A 23,573-nucleotide genomic window follows, 5' to 3' on the forward strand; every position below is an offset into this window, starting at 1 on the left:
ACGGTGTGTCCAGGACACAGTCCGCAGGGCCTTGTATTCCAATCAACCAGGAGATCATTTCCTAGGAAAGGAAGGTGAGACCCTGTGGCAGGGACTGGAGCGGGAGGGAGGAGTCTCCAACCTCGTGGAACAAGCGGCCAGGCAGCAACGGGAAGTTCAAGTTGCCCTCCAGCAACGGCAGTCTCCCTCCCGACCTCTCTCCTACAGCTACAGGTTTTAGGAGCAGAGAACAGGGCACCTGGCCCCTGTCTGTGAGGTCAAGGGTGCCAGATAACATCATCTACCAGTCAACAAGTTCATCACTTACTGAGTGATCTGGGAATGTAACCACAATGACCGTGCCTTCAAACTTCTCACACAGTTCTCCTAAGTGACCTATAATCAAAAGCTTTTCTACTAGCTTTAGGACAGATCTTCAGAGAAAACCAGGAGAGCACAAATATCAAGCTCCCAGGCACAGCCAGAGGGTAGAAAGTGAGCTGGGTTACCCAAGAACAGCTTCACTGCCCGTGGCGCTCAGTCTGCGAGCACTGTGGGAAGACAGGCATTTAAGCGCTTTAGTCTCCTCACATGCGGAAGATGTCAATAACGGCTTTCATGAAATATGGATGATGGGACAGTAGCAATGTTACAAATCTTAACTTTCACCCAGAAAAGGTTATTAGAGTTACAGATGGTCCCCAACTTCCGAGTTTTCGACTTTTTGATGGTGTGAAAGCAGTGTGATTCTGTAGAATTGTACCTCGAATTCTGAATTTTGATCTTTTCCCAGGCTCGCGATACACAGTACAGTCCCTCTTGTGATGCTGGGCAGTGGCAGCGGCAATGAGCGGCAGTGAACACAGCTCTGCCTCCCACACGATCACGAGGGGAAACAGCCGACACGGTTAGAGTCTAGAACCGCTCTGGACCCAGACTATTATTGTTTTTCACTTTCAGTAGAGTATCAGTAAAGGACATGAGACATGCCACACTTTATTATAAAATAGGCTTCGTGTGAGATGATTTTGCCCAGCTGTAGGCTCGTGTAAGTGTCCCGAGCATGTTTAAGGTAGGCTGGGCTGAGTTACGAGGTTCGGTGGGTTAGGTGTATTTAATTGTATTTTTGACTTACGATATTTTCAACTTACAATGCATTTATCAGGACATAACCCCATTGTAAGTCAAGTAAGATCTGTATAACTTTCATTCTGACAATAACCTCTACGGTTTTTTTTTTTTTTTGGCACTGAAAATTACAGGGCCCTCAACTTGCAATTTATCTTGGAGTAACCCAAGAATAACATCTGTTCACCATGCAGAGACTTACACCTAAGTCAACGTACCTCTCACAGCCACTCCATCATGCATGGGCGGGACAGGTAGAAATCCCTCTACTATTACTGAAGATGAACACCAAGTTACGTCTGAGTACCAAAACTTACCAACATTGAAGTCATCGTTGTAGACACAGGGGAAGGGCTGGGACTTGGGGGGCAGCGGGTAGCTGCCTTTCCTTCCAGTGGTGAGGGTGGTGAGTGTGAACAGCTCGTCCTCCTGCAGTTCCAGCGTGAAGCTGCCGCCGCTGTTGATCTGAGAAACGAACAACACCGTGTTCAAGCCAGCTGCTTTGGCTCATCTCGTCTGGACCAAATGACTCTTGAAAAAATAAGCTTAAAGAAAAGCCAAACTCATTTCTGTTAGAACTTCCTAACTACTTGGGAAGGACACACTCAGTATCAAGGCTCTCGGAATCTTTTTTAAGTTATTTTAAAGACTTCATACAATTAAACTTTATAGAAAGGAGCTTGAAAGAATTTACTTCATGGAAGGAAGACTAAAGGATCCCCAAATCTATTTCTATGAGTCTCTTCTTTTCCATTAGGCTGTCAGATTTCTCAAGCTGGTGCATAATTCAACACATGTAACTAAGAGCTCTGCTTATTTACTTTTTAGAACTTAACTAAGGTAGAAAAATTCATAAAATCTTACTGTTGACTCAGCTGTTAAACACAGAAGATCCTTTACTACTAAGAAAAAAAGTCCCACTCATGATATGTTCAATATATATTTCAATTGTAAGTTAGGTTTATGTCCCATTTATGATCTTGGCAATTTAATCTCTTTAAGCCATAATCTCCTCATCTTTAAAATGAGGGGGTAATGCATACCTCACGGGACTGTGAGGATTAAATGAGATAATGTTTATAAAGTTCTGAGCTCACTAGGGGAGGGTGTAGCTCGAGTGGTAGAGCACATGCTTAGCATGCACAAGGTCCTGGGTTCAATCCCCAGTACCTCCTCTAAAAATAAATAAACCCATTACCTCTTCCCCTGCTAAAATAAAATAATTAAGTAATATGGTAAATAGATAAAATATTTTTAAAAACATAAATAAAGTTCTAAGCTCAGTGTGTGTGACCTACGAGAAACACTCCCTGCATCACAGCTGTCCTATGGTAAATGTAGACACTGAATGCTTTGCATAAGTGATGTAGGTATTAAACGTATGTCCACTATATGGAATTTGAGGTTTTCTTCTACTCTGAATTAAAAGGGTTTATATCATACCTTTGCTTTAATAAATTATTGGTCAGATCTATGAAATATCTAACACCATGTTCTGACTTACGAAGAATATTTTTCCTATGGGGAAATTCAGCTTTATTGATCTATTTCTAGTAATGTATTGTGCAAAAAGTTGAACTACTCTTTTTTTTTTTTTAGAATTTAATATATACTTTTTTAATAGAGTTCTTGTCAGTGGGGAGGGGGGTGGCGTTCCCATGGTGGGGATACAGCCGTGCTGCTCAGCCCCCAGAGGGCAGGGCCAGGCGCCATGCTTCTGCACACAGCCCATCGGCTACATGTCCCACCAGGAATAGCGTGTAATCATTGACCTTGAGTAGGGGAGTCACAGAGCGTTCATTACCAGAAAGAGTAGCAGCTTTGTGTCAATCAGGTGAAGTGATGTGCTTCATTCTTTGAAACATTTCCTGAGAAACCTCTGTGTGCTAACAATCTCTCTAGGAGGCACCTGGGACAGAAAGCTAAATAAAGCAGAGGCCCAGTCCTGAGGCACCCAGTGTGATGGGAAAAGTGTCTGCTAGGTAAGCAGTGGCCACGACCTAAGACTGGTGGGGAGGGTTCCAGAGGAAGCAATACATGTGAAGAGTCTCGAAGGCTGACAAAGATATGAGCAGAAGGTATTCTAGGGAGAAGAAAAAGCATGTGCAGAGTCACAGAAGTCATTAACTTGGCACGCCATGCTCTGAAAAAGGCAAGAAGTTCAGTCTGTGAAGAGCGGCCAGTTTGGCAGGACATGCATCTAGAAGGGAAATCAGTCTTTTACCTCATGAGGTGGTAACGAGGGTCACATACTACACTAACAGATGTGAACCTAGAGGGAAAACTGCTGAGGCGTTTTGAGCATGGGACTGAGAAAAATCAGATGTGCATTCTAGACACATCATTCTGGTAGCAGTGTGGCATGGAGAGAGTCAGATTAGAGTCTGAGAATACAAAAGGTAGTTTCCGAAATCCAAGAGAGACAGAATGAGGAACTGAAACAAGTGGGAATGGAGAATAAGGAACGGGTAGGAGAAATATGTGGGTGGTGTTGTCTGTACTTGGTCACTGAAGGTACACAAAGGGTGAGTCGGAAAGACAGTCTCAAATAAGACTCAGATTTCTACCCTGGGCTACCAAGTGATGATGCACCAAGACAAACTAAATACCAGGAGCAAACACACCTACCAAACTTCTATACTGCCTTCAAAAAAATTGGGAACAACTTTATCTCTATTATGCTTCAGTCATAAAATCAATTATGAAATTAAAAATTAATTCATTAACCAAATATCTATTTCCTTTTACTGTTGCAATGCTCAAATTATAGGAATTTATTCAAAACTACCCATAGAGAATCCAGTTGTTTGAAAAGAAATCTCTCAGATGGTTTTCCAAGTTTGGTATACCACACCTGTAGCTCTGGTATTTCACTCTAAGGAGAAAACACACACAAAAGGCACAGTTGAGTAATTCATCATCTCCTCTTTGAGGATTTCCAAAATCAGTACCAGTAAGAATGAGCCAATGACAAGTGTATTCTATTTCAATTTCCAAAAGACCCACCTCAAATCTTACATAGTAAACATTTTGAAAGTAGGAAGACATTATTCAAGCAAATACTTTATTTCCTATAAACACTACAGACTTTTGTCAAATGTTTCCAATTTTAGTGCCTTTGCTTCAAAAGTACTCCTATATCTGTATAAAGAGCTTTTCAAGAATCTTCCTGCATTAAAAACAATTCTTATGCAATTAATAGACAGAAAGGGCCCTATATTTTCTGTATTCAAAACTAACAATAGGTAGAAATAACATGAATCTTGTGTCTCTTTTTTTTTTTTTTTGGTACAAAGTACTGCAAAGATCAATGTTTGAAAGTTCCCTCGATTACACAAATGATGCTCTACCAACAAGAACAACTTTCCTGCAAGTAACCTTTGTTAAGGTTCTTCACAGCCACAGAGAGCTTTACCTCCTAGCGACTTCTGTACTGTTTGACTAAAACCAGTCAGCAGAGAGAAGACACCAAGGCATTTTTCTATTCATATTAATAGTTTATAATATAAGACTTCACATAAGAACTGCTAGTCTGTGATAAAATATAGAAATTCCCAAATCAAAACCAGAGTGAAAGTTCCATACATTTACTTACAAAAGAACCCTTAAGGACGAAGGTAGCAAATTGTTGTGACACATTGAAATAGGGAAGAAATGGCCGTATACACATGGAATGTTTATGACTCTGAGGAGAAAAAAAAAATCATGTAAGTTATCCAAATGTTATACATGCCATATTAGGGGGAAAAAAATCAAACATTTAATGCCCCAGATTAACAGAAATGGTACACATTAGGTGATAAATACAAGTACATTTCAAATTTTTAAGGCTCTTTTTTAACAACTTTCATTGAATGTCTATTGTGTGTGCCTAGTCAAAGTAAAACTCAATGGCATTTTGACTGAATTGAACTTTGAATTCCAGAATCACTTGGTGGCACAGACAGATTAATTCTTATAACTGTTTTTCAAGTAAAATACATCAATACAATCTGGGATGTTTTCACTGAAAAGACATCTAAATACACCTTCAGATACACAACTGAGGTAAGCTAAGTGCATACAACAAATCTCATTGCCAACATCATCTTTTACAAAAATAGTCGCTACATCACTACTATGGGCTGGGATCAAAAGAAATCTGAGACATAATCCTTACTTTACGGGATTCAACAATCACAGAGCACTTACAATATAAGGTTCTGGGCCAAGCTTTGTGGGAAATCTTAAAAGTACAATTATAATTAGAGATTCCGATACCGTACCCTCAGGAATTGATAGCAACCAGACAGAAAATCAACAAGGATATAGGTATTTGAAGAACACTACCAAGTAATGTGCCTGGATTGACACCTACAGATCACTTCATCCAGCAACTGCAGAATGCACATTGTTTTCAAGTGCACAAGGAACATTTACCAAAGTACACCACATTCTTAGTCATAAAAGATGTCTCAATAAATTCAAAAAGATTCAAGTTACACAAAGTATGTTCTCTGACTACAATAGAATTATATCAGAAATGAACAACAGAAAAACCTCTGGGAAAATTCCAAAATATTTAGAAAATAAATAACAAATTTCTAAATAATTCTTGGCTCAAAGGAAAAGTAAAAATAAAAGAAGAAATTAGAAAGAACTTTGAGCTGCACAAAAATAAAAACACAACACATCAGGATTTGTGGGATGCCACTAAAGCAGTAGTTAGAAGAAACTAGCAATTAACACCTAGATTAGAAAAGATGAGAGGATCTGAGACTTCAGCTTAAGTTTCTAGGAAAAGAAGAGCAAATTAAAACTAAAATAAGCATGGGGTATGGGATTAAGAGATACAAACTACTAATATGAAATAGATAAGCAACAAGAATACAGCACAGAGAAATATAGCCATTATTTTATAATAACTTTAAAGGGATAATAATCTATAAAAATATTGAATCACTATGCTATACAACTGAAACTAATATAATATCATAAATCAATTATATTTCAATTAGAAAATTAATTTTAAAATAAAACCAAAGTAAGCAGAGGAAAGAAAATAATAACAATGAAAGGATACATCAATTAAACAAAACCCAGAAAAACAAGAGAGAATAAACAAGAAACCAAAAGCTAGTTCTTTGAGAAGATCAATAGAACTGAATAAACTTCTAGCCAGACTAATCAGAAAATCAGTATAAAAAGAAAGAAAACACAAATTGCAATTATCAACAATAAGAAAGGTGACTTCAATACAGAGTATATAGATATCCAAAAGAACAATGGGGAATAATATCAATAACTTTGTGCCCAGAAATTTAACAACGTGAATGAAATGGACAAATTTCTTGAATGACACAAAAACCCAAAGCTCACTGAAGAAGATATGGACAATCTGAATATCCCTGTATCTGTAAAGAAAGTTGAAGTTGTACTTAACAACCTTCCCCCAAAGAAAATTGCAGCCCCAGACAGCTTTACTGGGAAATTCAAGTCAATCTTGGAGCTTTGCTCAAATAGGAAGTAAACGCTAAGGCAGTGTTGTAAACTGCCTGCCTCAGCATTGAGAAACACCCCAACGATGCATACAGAGCCCATCAGCAAAGGCTGGGACACTTGCCAGTTCCAAACATGAGGAAATCTGCACAGTAATGATCTGACCACTAAAAAAACTGAGCAGACGCTTCAGTGGTCACATATGATAAAGCTTAAAATCTACAGAATTTGTTCAGGAAACTCACTAAGCAAATAAACAGCAACAACCATGACAAAGAGCAATAATCAGGAATGCTAGAGAGTGAAAAGAATCTGATCTCAGAGCCGCCATATTATTTTATGTAATATATCTAGTTTTCAACAAATCATCATGAGATTTGCAAAGAAACAGGAAGGAATGGTCCATATATAGGAATAAAAACAGTTGAAAGAAACGGTGTCTGAGAAAGCCCAGGCATTACTTTCTAGACAGGAGACTTACAGATAAAGACTTTAAATCAAGTATTTACATATGTTCAAAGAACTGAAGGAAACCACATCTAAAGAATGAAGGAGAGATCTGCTTCCATAATGGCAATGTGAGGAGCTCCATGAAACTGCTCCCAGCAAAACTGGTGAAAATTATTTAAATAATAATAATAAAGTCTCTGGAAATGATCCTAAGGGCATGCAGCAAGTATAGAAACATTCAAGAAAATCTACCAAAACTCAGTAAGAATATCAAGAGTTTATGGCATTTGCAGCAACATGGATGAACCTACACATGATCATACTAAGTGAAGTCAGAGAGAGAAAGACAAATATCATATGATATCACTTAAATGTGTAATCTAAAAAAATGATACAAATGAACTATTTACAAAACAGAAACAGACTTACAGACATAGAAAACAAACATGGCTACCAAAGAGTAGGGCTTGGGGGATAAATTAGGGGTTTGGGATTAGCAGATACAAACTACTGTATACAGAACAGATAAACAACAAGGTCCTACTGTTATGGCACAGGGAACTATATATATTCAATAGTTTGTAATAACCTATAATGAAAAAGAATATATATATGTATGTATAACTGAATCACTATGCTGTACACCAGAAAAAAACAAGATATTGTAAACAAACTAGGCTTCAATTAAAAGAAAAGAGTCTATAGCATTTAATCCTCAATCTACGCCTTCCCTGTCCCTCTTAGCCAGAGAGACAGAAACTCCATGCCACGTAGGTGCAGCCCAGAACACAGTGCTCCCTCCCTCCCACCTCCCAACTTAAGGTGACAGTATCTTCCTGGGAGAAGCAGAATGTCAGCATTTCTCACCCCGCTTCCCCTCAGTTACTTGATGCCAAGGCTAAGCACCTGAAAGTGTGGCCAAGAGGCTGGGAGTTCCCTTCCTCTACCCAGCTCCTATTCATGGACTCACTTTAAGCATGGCACACTGAGAATACAGGGATCCCAGACCTTCACCCAGCAGCCTGCTCCTAAATCAGAGATGTCACAAGGAGAGAAACACACCCTTGCACCATTCCCAGCTTCAAGTCTGAGCTCAGGGATTTTGTCCAGGGGGAGAGAAAGGTCATAAAACAAAGAGCTCAGAAAGTCTCCCCAAAGAAACTGATTGTACTTAACAGAGCATGGAGAAGTTCAAGAGTAGGGGTGCTTTCAAAAATAATGGAGGTTTTGGTGAAATGCAAATAAAAAGATGATTAGCTTCATTAGATGCATCAGCTAAACTCCTGCCCAGCTAGTTTGACAAGAAGAACCACAAAAAGAGACGGCTTGGAAGAACCCACTGGAGGTCAGAATAAACCTAAAACACCGATGTCAAAATCCACCTCTGCAAATAAGTTGGATACAAGCTAGTATACATAAAATGGATAAGCAACAAGGATTTACTGTATAGCACAGCGAATTATACACAGTATCTTGTAATAACCTATAATGGAATATGATCTGCAAAAAAAAGAATCACTATGCTGTATGACTGAAACTAACACAATATTGTAAATCAACCATATACCAATTAATTAATTAATTAAAACAAAGCTACAAATAGACTGAAAGTAAAAGGAGGGGAAAAGATATATTAACAGAACCCACAAGAAAACTAGAATGTCCAGAGTAGTAATAGACAAAACATATCTTAAAACAAGAAAAAAAATGTCTCCAGAGAAAGACATTTCATAGTGACAAAGGTCAGTCCAGCAGAAAAATGTAAGAACTATAAACATATATGCACCTAAGAAGAAAGTATGATATTAATAAAACAATTCAGAGTTGTATCAAAATATACTTAAGAATAACTAACAAAAAGAAGTGCAAGACTAGTACACTGAAAACTACAAACATCTTTGAAAGAAATTATATAAGACATAAATGAATGGAAAGATATCCCACATTCATGGACTGGAAGATTTGAAACTGTTATAATGGCTATACTCCCCAAATTGATCTACAGATTAAACATGATCCCTATCAAAATCTGAGCTGGTCTCACTACAGAAATTGACAAGCTGATCCTAAAATTCATATGGAAACACAAGGGACCAAGAATAGCCAATGTGAAAAAGTAACAAAGTTGGAGGACACATGTTTCCTGATGCCACAATATACTACAGAGCTACAGTAATTAAGACAATGTGATGCTCACAGGAGGACAGATATATAAGCCAATGGAATGGAATTGAGTGTCCAATGGGGGAAAAAAAACCTTACAGTTATTGCCAGTTGATTATCAACAAAGGAGCCAAGACAATTTAATAGGGAATGAATAGTCAACAAATGGTGCAGGGACAATTAGATACCCACATGCAAAAGGATAAAGTTAGACACATATCTAACTCTATATTTTTAAAAAATGGATCAAAGATGTAAATATAAGAGCTAAAACTATAAAACTCTTAGAAGAAAGGATAGGTATAAACTTTAATGACCTTGGTTTGGGCAATAATTTCTTAGATATGACACCAAAAGCCCAAGAAATAAAAGAACAAATAGATCTATTGGACTTCATCAAACTTTTGTACTTCAAAGGACACCATTAAGAAAGTAAAAAAAAGTCAAAGAATGGGAGAAAATGTCTGCAAATTATATAGAGAACTCTTATAATTCAATAATAAAAAGACATACATCCCAATTTTTAAATGGACAAAAGGTTTAAATGGACATTTCTCCAGAGAAGATATGTAGATGGCCAATACACACATGAAAAGATGCCCAATATCATTAATCACTAGGAAAATACAAATCAAAACTAAAATAAGATACAATTTCACACCCACTAGGGTGGCTATAATCAAAGAGACACATGGTAACAGCTGTTGGTGAGGCTGAGGAGAAATTAGAAGCTTCACACAGTGCTGACAGAAATATAAAATGGTACAGCACCTTTGAAAATCAACTTGGCAGTTTGTCCCTCAAAACGTTAAACATAGAGCTACCATTCCACCCAGTAACTCCACTGCTAGATATATACCCAAGAGAAATAAAAACACAGTCCACAGAAGAACTTACACACCAATCAATCTCAGCCTTATTCATAATTGTGACACACTGGAAACAACCCACATGAAAATAAACTGAAAAATGAAGAAACAAAATGTGGCATATTCATACAACTGAATATCATACAGACATAAAAATAATGAAGAACTGACACAGAACCATGAAAACATTAAGCTAAGTGGAGGAAGCCAGACACAAAAGGCCACATATTCTATGATTCCATTCATACGAAATGTCAAAAATAGGCAAATCCACAGAGACAAAATATAGAATAGTGGTTGCCAGGGGATGTGGGAGGAGGGAAAATGGAGTAATTACTAATGAGTACGGGGTTACTTTGGGGGAAATGAAATTCCCCAAATGTTCTGGAATTAGACAGTAGTAATGGTTGCATAACTCAGTGGATATACTAAAAAAAAAAACACTGAATTATACACTTCAAAGACTGCATTTTATACTATGTGAACTAAATTTCAATTAAAAATCAATTCATATAATTCATCATTTTAATAAAGAAAAACCACATGATGCTTTCCATAAATACATAAAAACCATTTGACAAAATCCAACATCTATTCCTGGCTTCAAAAATAGCTAGGAAGGGAAGTAAACTTCATCCTGATAAAGGTTATCTATGAATAACATCATATTTAGTGGTAAATGAATCAATGCTTTCCTCCTAAGTTCAAAGACAAGACAGGGATATCTGCTCTCACTGCTTCTATTCAACATTGTCTCAGAAATTCTAGCCAGTCCAATAAGGCAAGAAAAGGAAATAAAAGATATCCAAATTGAAAAGAAAGAATACAATTATTTTTATTTTCAGATTATATACAAAAATAATCTAATGGAAATTACAAAAAAGCAACTAGAACTATAGATGAGTTTAGCAAAGCTGCAGAAAACAAGATTATACAAAACTCTACTGTATTACTAAATACTAGCAACTAAAACAATTACAATTCTTTAAAATATAATTTTATAATAGAATTGAAAATGTCAAATTTAACCAAAAATTTTGACAAAAGATAGGAAAGACCTGTGCACTGAAAACTGTAAAATATGGTTATGAGAAATTAAAGAAAACCTAAACGAATTTGAGGATATGCTTTTGTTAGTGGTTTGGAAGACTCAGTGTTGTTCATATATCAATTGTCTCCATATTAAGCTATAGATCCGAGGCAATCTCAAATCAAAATTTGAACAGGTTTTGTTTGTTTGTTTTGGTAGAAACTGACAAGCTGATTCTAAAGTTCAGGTAAAAATGCAAATGACCTAGAAGGGCCAAACATCTTTGAAAAAGAACATAGTTCAAGGGCTAATACTATCTGTTTCTAAGAATTATTTTACACACACATACACACACACACAGAAATCACGGTGTTGGTGTAAAGATATGTAAATACAGAATAGAGTCCACAAACAATCTTACCTATATACGGACAACTGATTTTTTTTTACAAAGGTACAAAGTCAATATAGTAGAGGAAAATACAGCCTTTTCAACAAATGGTGCTAGAACAAATGGATACTCATATGCAAAAATGGATATTCACTTCTCAGATACCACACCAAGAGCATGTTCCATGACAATAAAATGAATAAATTGGATTTCATAAAAATTTTGAATTCCTGCTCTTTCAAAGACACTATTAACTATTAATAAATGAAAACAAAAGCTACAGACTGGTAGAAAATCTATACAAAGCACATAGCTATAAAGGACTTGTATCCATAATATATAAAGAATTTTCAAAACTCAACAATAAGAAAGCAATCCAATAAAAAATAGGCAAAAGATGTGAATAGACACTTTGCCAAAGAAGATATATGAATGACAAATCAGCACATGAAAATCTCAACGTCATTAGTCATTAGGGAAATGCAAACTAGAACCAAAATGAAATACTACATCATATCTATTAATAGCTAAAATTTAAAACTGATCACATCAAGTGTTGGCAATGATAAAGAAAAACTGGGACTCTTATTATGCTGCTGATGGGAATTTAAAATGATACAATCACTTAGGAGAACAGTTTGGTGACTTCCTAAAAAGATAAACATAAACATATCTTATTATCTAGCCATCCCACTCCTGTGTATTTACCCAAGAAAAGAAAAACATGTTCATATAAAAATTGGACACAAATGTTCATAGTTTTAAGTATAATAACCAAAAAACTAGAAACAACACAAATGTACATCTACAAACTGAATGGATAAACTGTGGTATGTCCTTACAGTGGAATACTACTCAGCAATGACAAGAGTCATGCCACATGGATGAATCTCAAAAATAAGGTTGAGTAAAAGCAGCGAGACAAAAAAAAAAAAAAAGCATACACTGTATGATTCCATTGATATAAAACTCTAGAAAATGCAAACTAATCTATAGTAACAGGAAGCAATGATCAGGGAAGTCACACTATATGGGCAGGAGTGGCATAGAAGGAATGTGTATAAAGAAACATGAGTACTCTTTTGTGAGGTGATAGATATGTTCACTGTCTTGATTGTGATGATGGTTTATTGTGTATGTATATATATATATATATATATGCTAAAAGTTATAAAATTGTGTATTTTTAGTATGTTTGAAGGGGATTAGAATATGCCACCCCTAAATATGCCACTTTGGTATAAAGATTATTTTAAGTTGAAGATATTTGAGACTCAATAGATGCAGAAGACGTCTTCTCTGAGCTTCCCTTATCTGACTAAAAGCAGCAACTTCTGGGAAATAAGGCTGCCATAAATTCCTCTTCAGGGTGGATCTACTCCAGATAGGAGGAACGGGAATAAAACCTACCCCAAATCTCCCACGGGTGTCTATGGTCCTGAAGGAGAGGGAAGAGTACTTATACCAGTATAGACAAACATTATCCACAAACTTTCTTATCTCCTATTTGTTCTCCTGAAAACCCATTTATCATTCCAAAAAGTCATTTACTTTTCCATAAGGGTCCTTTTCCCCTCTGCCCACTAAGCTAGGTATATAAACCAAAACTCTAATCGTTTTGAGTTACTCATCACTGAGTTTCTCCCACAGGTATGCATATTGCAAGCACAAATTAACTGTTTTCTTTCCTGTTAATCTGTTTTTTGTCAGTTTAATTTGTGGGGTCCCAGCTACTGAACCCAAGAGGGTATAAGAAAAGGTTTCTTCCTCCCTTCCATGTTTTTTATTATATGTTAATTAAATTTTAGTAAAGCTGTTTTTTTTTTAAGAAAGGTGTTCAGTTGTGTTTTATGCCATTTTTCCAACACTGACAAAGTGAATTAATCCAATAAAAACAACAAAGAATTACCATAGTTTCAATGATGATGGTAAGGTTACCTAAGCCATCTGTCAGAGCTACGTAGCTTCCTCCTTTCTCTAAATGGCCAACTGTCTTCAGGTAATACCAACCTGGTTGAGTAAACTGTGTGGTATGAGCTACAGAAAAGCAGAGAAAGACCAAAATAAGATTACAGTAGGTGATAATAGAATTTCTTCAAAAAATAAAAAGCTGTCTACTGATCTGAGTCTGAAAAAGAACAGAATATGCCACCCCAAAATGTGCCACTTTAGCATGTAGATTATTTTGAGCTGATGACAATCAAGGCCCAGCAGTCCAAAGGAAAACTTTTATCTCTCCCTTAACTGCCTAAAAGAATTTAGATAGGAAACCCGGCCTAGGAAGAGAGCTATTACAAGAGATAACTTTCTCACAGACTTACCTTCATGGCAAGGCAAACATCTGCTCTTCTCTTCCTGTGAACCATCTTCTTCCCCTTGGAAGCCCTAGGCCTTGATCCCATTCAATAGCTCAGAAGGCTATAAGCCTCAATTGCCTGACTGCCTTTGAGTCTTAGCTTTTTATGAAAGTTCCATACATACAAAATCATATTTGTTTTTCTCCTGTTGCTCTTTATGTCAATTTAATTATTAGATAAGCCAAGGAACCTAGAAGGGTAGAAGGACAAATTTTCCACCCCAGATCTGATTGAGTCTAACAGCTATTTTCTATTTTGGAGAAAAATACTTGCCAACCTCATGTTTCAACTTTTGAATAATTAGTCCAGTTAAATGGTTCAATTATGGGAAGAGTCTTAGAATGACCAATAAAAATAAATGAACCATACTCTACCAGTTCAAGAATATTGATTAAACCTTTTTTTCATGATTTAACTTTTTTCCCAAGATTAAAATAAAGTTATACCACCCCAATCCTTGTTCATCTCTATTTAACCTATCCTAATTTAACTACAAAAAAATAGAGCTTAAAAATGTTAACAAAGCATTTCAAAAATGCTTTCTGGTTTCAAACAAGTTTATTTCCACAATATGTATTTATCACACACCTCCAAAGCTGGCCCTGGAAATGTACTGAGCAACATTCCATGTCCCATTTTGAGAAGTGACAAAATTAACCCCCAAAACCAGTGAACTACAAAAGCACCTTAGTTCATCTAACAATGTGGGACCAACTATTGCAACATTTAAGGATACATAGGTCCATAGGATACATAAGTCCAACTTAATATTTCCATATTTTTCAAGGAACAATTTAAGGAGTTTAGAATAATGATTAAATGTCATGACTACAAATCTCTGAGAAAAACACATCAACTAAAAAAGAGCCTGGTCTTAGAATAATCAAGAATGGAATACGGAAAGTATTCTAGTTACCCAAAATATTCTTACAAAACACTATGAAAAATCTTGCTTAGAGACACACTTTAAACACATACCCCACCACAAACACAAAGAAACAAACAAACACACACACACACACACACATACTGTTTGTATAATCCCCTCTAAGTGTTTTCTGCTTTGTCTCTTAGAGAGGAATTCAGGGAGTGAGAGATGGAATCCTAACCATACCTGATATCCAGATAGGAGCTTCTACAGCATAGTGCCCGCTCCATGGCTCCTGTGCAGTCATCAGTCCGCAACGTCCATATGGCAACTGCTCATAGTAACTAGCCACCAAATTCCAAGCAATTGTGCTAAAAGATTCATATGATAAAAGAGAAACACCAAAGCAGCTTGTAATAAAAATGTAAATGTCTAGAAGCCTATAGTAAAAAAGACCTTATCAGAGTCTATACAAATATAGATGGATGGATAGATAGATAGATAGATAACCAAAAAATGAACACCCAAAACTGCTGGATGCATCTAAATATTTTTAATGGTAAATTATATAAGTACAGTACAAATGTATATGAACTGTACAATTTGCACTGAGGAATGGTGCAACCAGAAGACAAATCATGCCTGAGCAGTACCAGACATGTCACAAAGGTTAGTCAAATACAAATAAAGGCTTTATCCACACCTGCTTCCCTTTTGATGGTCAGCCTCTTAATGCTCCAGTTTCATGACATAATTTTATGAACCTGACTCTGAGAAGTTGCAAAGTTTTAAAATTGAGAACTCTTAGAGTCTGACTGCCTGGATTCGAATAATGGTGTAGGCAGATAGGGTAGGAGGGTAGGGGCTCCCCAGAGGAAGAGAACCAGACATAACTTTCTTGACATAAGAGAAGCCATTTTAGGCCTAAGCCATTTTGTGACCTACACTTGGCCACAATGCTGCCCTTGCAGAACAGGTCTCAGCAGTTACTGATTTTCAGGGAATAGAGGAATGTAAGAACAAACAGCTATCATCAGGCCAGGGACATAACTGTATCAGAGATAATATACTAGTTGTGAAGACTCCCAGTTCTGTTTCCAAGGTAAAGCTTATCCTGAAGCACATTCTTGAGCTGTTTTGCAAGATCCAAACTCTCTCGTAAACTCAACCACCAGACTAACTGGAACCTAAGAAATTATGATGCTGACCTTTGCTGACCCTTAGGACTTTAATTAACTAAAACCTGGACTCTGTCAATTGTCCCCAGTTCTATGCTAAATTCTCCTCTGCTCAAGCCCCTTCATGAATATGCAGGAACTCTTGCCCCTTTATGAATATGCATGAACCTTTAGTTTAAACTTCCCCAATTTTGCTGTTTGGGGAGACACTGCCTTGGAAAAGATCCCTGGTGTTCTCCATACTTGCTAAAAGTAATAAATCCTCCTTTCTCCCACTCTTTGGCTTGGCTTGGTTGTGTCTTGTGGCTTGACACCCACCAAGAGGCTAATCCAGTTTTCGGGTAACAGTGGTTCCACCACTTAACCTCTCTGGACCTCAGTTTCCTCACCTGTAAAATGAGAGTAGTAACTGTACCTATCTCATGTGACTGCTGTAAGGATGAAATGTACTATGCCCATGAAGAGGGCAGAACAAGGTCTGGGCTGTAGCACTGCTGTGATTCTGTTTCACCTACAAGTGCTAATTGGATCAGCCTGCTGCTCTGAATTTTGGTCCATTCTTTCAAGTGTGCACAGCTGGTGCTGAACCCTAAGATTATGACTCTCCGGTTCTCAGGAAAATCCAAGGGCAAAAGGTAAGCTCTGGATCCTGGTACTGCAGAGTTCCTCAAAGTTTGAAGAAAAAACAAAAAACAGAGTTTACCTATAGAATTTTATTTTTCTTATCTTATAAGTCCTCACCCAGCATAAAATGACAGACCGGCATTCTTAGAAAATCAAAGCCTTCTAATTCTGTCAACACAAAACATAAACCCAATTTTCAAAAATCCTTCCTACCAGTGAAAAATTTTAAAGTTCTCATGATTTTAGCCATGGATTGGAAGATGCATGGAGTCTACTCTGGCTATTGATAGAAGTATAAATTAAAACAAAATATCTAGAGAGCATTTTGCAGTAATACAAAAGCCTTTCAAGTCTATATACCTATAGACAAGAGGGAAGGGTATAGCTGAAATGGTAGAGCGCATGCTTAGCATGCACGAGGTCCTGGGTTCAACCCCCAGTATCTCCATTCAAAAAAAAAAGAAAGAAAACTAGTAATAAATAATTAAATAGACCTAATGATTTCCCCCATAAAGTCTATATACTCCTGACCCAGACATTCATTCTATTTCTGAGAATGTACCCTAAGGAAATAATCATAGATGTACTCAGAGATATTTGTATATAATCCATCATTTCAGGGTATGCAAAGCTGTTCATTAAAACAGAACAACTTCCATCTCCAGGAAGAGGAGGATATCAGCGAGGTATGGTGTAATGTCTACATCAGCGTTTCCCAAATTCGTGTGGCGTCAGCATCACTGCGGGCACTGACTAAACAGAGTCCAAGCATCCTTCCCTGGAGGTTCAGATTCGATAGGTCTGGGCAGTTGCCAAGGAATCAATATACACAGGTATCTCAGGTACTTCTTAAAACAAGGCAAACTGTGAAATTCTGCTTTAAGTAATGAAATACATATAAGCATTCAAAATGATGAAATAGAGGAAGTATACATATTTATCTATAAAATAAGAGGAGAAAAGTTCATAATACCTTGTTAAGTGAAAAACAGCTTACTAACTAAACATTATGTAGTACAGGGTCAATTATGAATTAAGATTTTACACATAGCAATATAAATGGGAGGACATACACCAAAATTTTTTAGGACTACTACTTCACACATGGCAAGATTTTCGGTGACATTGTTTCCTTTTTTGCACCTATACACAGTTACTAAATTCTCTGCCATGAGTGTGTATTACTCTTAATACCAAATTAAATGATGAGAACCAAACTCTCCACAATAAGCATCTTTTCTTTAAAAAAAGAAAAAAAAAAGACCAAAGGCTGTAAGAAGACTGTGTCAGCTCACATTAGCATCACAAAAGTATGTATTGGCTGCTTTTGTTCTATTTATCATTGTTTTAGAAAGGTAATTTGAATCTAATTACAACTAAAGCTTCTCAAAGCATTTAAAAAATGCTTTCCTGAGAAAGAGTGTGTTCTCCCTTAAAACCTCTGTTTTGTAAACAGACAGTAACACAAATGAAGTGATGCTGTGAGGAGTTAATCAGGCAGCTTGGGAAGTAGATAATCCACAAGACAATTTGCCTGTCTTTTCAAAAGGTCACTGTCGTAAAGAAAGAAGAAAGGCAATTATTCTAGATTAAAAGAGATTTGTGGGGCATGACATCTAAATGCAATGCATGGTGCTGTACTGGTTCTTAGCTTTAAAAAAAAAAACTATAAATGACATTTTTGGAGACATTTAGGAAAATTTAAATATAGACTGAGTATTGGAAATATTTTTTAAATGCTCCTATGCTTTTAAATTTCAAGCGATATTGTGATCATGTAGGTGAATATCCTTTTGGATAATCTAAAATCGGAGACACATGCTAAAATATTTAGAGGTGAAGGGTCAAATTATCTATAATTTACTTTATAATTATTCACTAAAATAAATATATATACAGCTTGTCTAAAATAACAGAACTACATGAATTTTACTCTACATAAGTAATATCTCAAAAGTAGGACTTCATTCAATACAGACTATATTGAAATATAGAAGAATAGATAGATACAGCTGTGAAAGAAAAGTCAAAATGGAGTTGGTGTTGCCAAGAGGACTCCCTAAAATGGAGCCAGAAGGTTACTAAGGAAGTGTGACTTATACACGTATAGGCCTGGATGGGATCTGACCTTTTGACCTGTGAAATCATCCAGAACACCTGCCAGAAACTCAAGATACTTACTGGGCATTTACCCTAAAATAACCATGACAGTCCATCTACTACTTATGGGACCCCTGTCCTAAAACCTGTGATTCCTTAAGGACAGATTTTTTCTGACTCATATCAGAGTCAATCACAATTATTGCCAAGCAACGTTAAACAGCCTCATGGCTTTTTGTCCTTATAAGCCCCTGACTCTCTCTTCCTTGAAACACTCTTTCAAGGTTACCGGAATCTGTGTCTCCCAAATTGCAAGTCTTTACACCCCAAATAAGCTCTATTCTTACTTGCGCTGCTTAATTTTTTTTTTTTTTTGGTTGATACAGCTTAGGTGTCAATACCAGGATAGATGAAGAAAATAAGACAAATGTTTATAATCACTGAATCTAGGTTGTGAGAATATGGAAATCCATTGTATTCTTTTTCTACTTACTGTCTTTTGAAATTTTTCAAAATAAAAACCTTTAAGAGTTTTTAAAAACTTACGCAGTCATGTAACCATTGATATAATTCTGATTCAGTATGCGACCCCAGCAGCCAGCACCCACATCATTATTTGAAGTGCTAAAATCTTCAGAAGACCAAAGCTTCTTCTTAGTCAGCCTCGCATCCTTTACTGTATGGGTTCCAGGGTAGTGAGCTCTAGAAAAGAAAGGGTGAGAGGAAATGTCAAAAGGTCAGAACATGGCACTTACATCTATTTGTTGAGTGAATAAAAAATGCATGTTTTCTTTTTAAAACAATAGGCAGCTTCCAGATGGATGTCAGACTGACTTTAAGCCTCTGCTCCCCGTCCTTGTGTCTCAGGATGCCCTTAGAATGAGATAAGCCTATAACAACACACAGAACAGGAAGGAAGATCATCAGTGGATGAGAATTTGCTTCTGGAAACAATACGGAGGGAAGAAGTGACGGGGGAGGCAGCAGAGGAGGCCACAACCTAGAACATTCCAAGATGAATGAAGTGGAGACAAAATTCAGACTTCCCAGAGGAAGCAGAGAGCTTGGGACAGTAGGAAAGAAGGAGTAAGAAGGAAGCCAAAAATAAGACAAGGAGTCTTTTATATAAAGTAGTGTCTCGTCCCCTGTTCCCACCCCTAGTAGACAGAGAGAAAGAGAGCTTGGCATTTATTCCCAGGCAAAAACAAAAACACTAAAACAAAAACAACAAAAACCCCCAGAGAATTCTTCCTTAACTGAAAAGAATAAACCACTTTGGGAAAAAACTAGAAGTTATTATCCCAGAGCAGTGGTGGTTCTCAACCTGGGCGAGTCTGCCTGGAGGAGAAGACAGGGCAGGACAGGATTTGCTACCGGCACCCAGTGAGCAAAGGCCAGAAGACACTGCTAAACATCCTACAACGCCGAGGACAGGTCCTCACAACAAAGAATGACCCAGCGAAAATATCAACAGAGCAGAGGCTGAGAAACCTCGCCCCAGAGTAATGAGCCCCTCCCTTATTCTAGCATTTGTGGGAAGTCAGTCAGTTGAAGTATAAATGTACATTTATTATTCCAAGAGTAAAATACTGCTGTAATGATGATTGTGGAGGCTGATTATTGACTAAAAACAATTATGAGATTTCAAATGTAAAACAGAAAATAGACTGACAGTTAACACAAGAGTAAGACGGCACATTAGCTAAGCAACTTTAGGGACAAGAGCGTATACCATTTAGGCCAAGAATTATTTACAAAAATTATATTTAATGATAATATATGCAGAATAATGGAGATTGCATTATATTACAATTCTAATCTTCCTAGTTCGGTGTAGCAGTATTCACAACATTAGAAGAAAGACTGTAAAGGCCTGTTTTAGTTTTTAGTTATTTAATTTTATTTAGGTCATGAACATTTTAAGAAAAAGCCCTGTTTGGGAATTCATCATACCTGGTAAACATGAAGAAGGTACGTTAGTCTGGCATTCCAGGATTTCATGAGGAAGAAAAGAATGTACAATAAACAAAATAAAATGAAGCATTAGAGAAAAATGAGGTTCCATTAAGATTCTGTTGAGTAACTACACTCATTTGAAAATAGGCATCTTTTCAGTAATATAAAAATACACCACAGAGACCTCAAGAGCAAGCTAGCACCTAACAGAATTAAGAAATTATTCTTCCAGCACTATAATTCTCAACTAGGAAACTCTGACTACTAATTTTTGTAATTATATAATTTCAATAAATTTTTACATTTTAGATTCATTCATATATCCCAGAACTTCATTCCATAATCATGATATGAAGCTTTGATGCCTCAAGCAAATACTAATTTTCAAATTCATCTTGTCACTCACCTAAATATACGTTCAGTATGTCTATGGCTAAAATACATTTGTTTTAAAAAAATAAATAAAACCCTCGAAAGTAATATGCTATTATGTTCCCAATGATCTCTAGATGTTAGGGGTATGAGTAGGTTCTGTAACTTGCCTTCACTAATCAAGGTCATTTTAATTTTTGCTACCAAAGACTTGCATGTCCTCCACGCAGCAAGTGGCCTGAATAATAGATGTATGTCCAAGTTGTTTTCCAGGCACTCGGAGTTGGCTACATCTTTTTTGAGCTGAGCCAAGAGTCAGCTGTGTCTAATCTGAACTGAGCTGGTTAAGAATGGATGGGACTACCACTCGGCATTCATGAGTGTCCCCTTGATGACCTTTGGAACGTGCAAAGGTCTATACCGTAGTTACACCTAGGCAGAGCGACAATTACTGCACCTTTTTCTAATCTCCTTCCCTCACACTCCCCACACCTCAAACCGCCTTGCTTCTTTATTCTCTACCCCTTAAATATCCTAAGTCCCTTGTCTTTAGGAAGGTGGATCTGAGATTTGTTTTCCCATCTTCTCACTTGGCTGCCTTGCAAATAAACCCTCTCTTTGCAACAAACCTCAGTATCTCAGCATTTTTGCTTGCTGTATACTGTGCAAAACAAACCTGGTTCAGTAACAAGTATCTATGTATATGTGTATGTATAATATTCAATTAAAATTTTTAACAAATCGAAATTATTAGACAACAGAGGTACGTGAAACTAAAATATGAGACTTACAGAATATTTATTAAAAAAGAAGAAAAAGCTTTTTAGAAATGAAGACTAAAGTAGAAGGAACACAAAACAGAATAAACACTGTAGAAAGCACAATAAAGGAAACAGAGGACAGTAAGGATAAAATTATGTAAAAGCAACCAGAAATAAGGAGATAAAAAAGAATTGAGAAAAATACAGAATAAAGACAACATGCAAAGGAGATCCAACATGTGTAACTAGGGCTTCTAAAAAGAAAATCAAAGTAATGGAGCAGGATAATTATTTAAATTAAAATTTAACTAAAACTTATTGAAATAATATTTAAATATAGATATTAAAAGGGCATATACCATGTACCAGGAAATGGTAAATAATGTAAAACTACTAGCCTTTGAAGTTAAGAAAAAAACATCTGTTGGCCATACAGGAATTATGCCAAGTCATTTATAAGCAAAGGAAAGTAAGTCTGGTATCAGAATTCTCAACAGCAACATTTTATGTAAGAAATCAGTGGAGCAAATTTTATGATACTCAAGAATTAAGAAAATGTGAGTTAAGGATTTTATATCGAGCCAAACTGTCCTTCAAGTATAAAGGCCACAGATAAACAGTAATAAACATGTGAAAGATCAAGAAATACTGTTTTCATAAGCACTTCCTGATAAACATAGTAGATAGTAAGCTTTCTGGGACCCAAGAAACTAAGGGAGATACTTCAGCAAAAGACTTGAAGGTGAGCATTGAATACACTTAATGGTAGAACTGGACTAAAAGAGCAATTAAATAGTACATAAATATTATATATTCTGACAATGTGTAACTAATAGAGCTGAAACAAAATAAAAGGAGGAAAGTGAAAGGTGAGTTTGCCAATTGGCTGGGAGTAAAAGGTTACATCTTGTAGCTGACAAATCAAGATAGTTCAAGCTTAAGCTCATGTTAAGAGTACAAAGATTAAGAAACTCTGGTAATTAAAATTACATTGTAGGAGAGAGAAGGGGAGGAATAAGACATTATAAAATAATTTTAGTATTAATTATAGTAAACCAACAGACAATATGTAGAGAGGGAAACGAAAGTCCCAGCATAAAGCGGATCTCAACTTCAGCACTATCGACATTTTGGCTGGATAATTCCTTGTTGTGGGGGAGTTGTCCTGTGCACTGGAGGATGTTCAGAAGCATCCCTGGCCTCCGTCCATCAGGTGCCAGTAGCACCTACACCAGTGACAATCATAAATATCTTCCGACATTGCCAAATGTCTTATAGGAGGCAAAATTCTCCCCAGCTGGGAACCACTGGCATAAAGGTATCAAAATAAATGTAATCAACAGAACCAAAATCAAATCTTGCTAAATAACAAAAAAAGTATCTCCTTTAAAAAGAGCAAAGAAAATAAATCACATAGCGAAGGATTTTGTATTTGTGTATATATAGCACAAATCTTTAAACAACATAAGACAGTATAGCAGAATAGAAAACAAATCCTTCACTTACATCAATAAATATAAATGGTTTGCATAAGATACCCACATCAATAAAGATAAAATGAATTAAGCATCTAACTTATTACTGAAGATATAGTAAAACCTGTACTTTCATTTAAATATTTTTCCTAGTCATATATATTCAAGATCAACACAATTTTTTTCCCTTCAAGATTTGAGCTATTTATGAAAGTTTTAACAATAAGGGCAAAAATTATACACTAATTTCAATGTATGAGATGTTTAAATATATTTTATTTTTCTTGCAAAAAAAAAAAAAAAAGTTAAGCCTGAATCTAGTCTAACCATGCTTTTATCAATTTTCAAAAAGAAACAGGAGAGAGAGGCATGTTAAACTAAACTACAAGGATGA

The 23,573-nt window shown here is 36.3% G+C and overlaps 1 protein-coding gene across 4 annotated transcripts in view; it reads right to left on the bottom strand.

The window, feature by feature from the left end:
* GALC (galactosylceramidase) overlaps positions 1-23,573 on the bottom strand; it is a 55,687-nt gene that overhangs the window by 12,697 nt on the left and 19,417 nt on the right. For all 4 annotated transcript variants that reach the window (XM_031679305.2, XM_072963549.1, XM_031679307.2 and 1 more), the window contains exons 8-13: positions 19,162-19,317; positions 14,960-15,084; positions 13,398-13,525; positions 4,703-4,792; positions 3,896-3,982; positions 1,425-1,572 (exon numbers count right to left, since the gene is read on the bottom strand). In XM_031679305.2, the coding sequence (XP_031535165.2) occupies positions 1,425-1,572; positions 3,896-3,982; positions 4,703-4,792; positions 13,398-13,525; positions 14,960-15,084; positions 19,162-19,317 (734 nt within the window). The remainder of the gene's footprint in view (positions 1-1,424; positions 1,573-3,895; positions 3,983-4,702; positions 4,793-13,397; positions 13,526-14,959; positions 15,085-19,161; positions 19,318-23,573) is intronic.

The sequence above is a fragment of the Vicugna pacos genome, chromosome 6, assembly GCF_048564905.1.
Source record: "Vicugna pacos chromosome 6, VicPac4, whole genome shotgun sequence".
Classification (NCBI taxonomy): Eukaryota; Metazoa; Chordata; class Mammalia; order Artiodactyla; family Camelidae; genus Vicugna; species Vicugna pacos.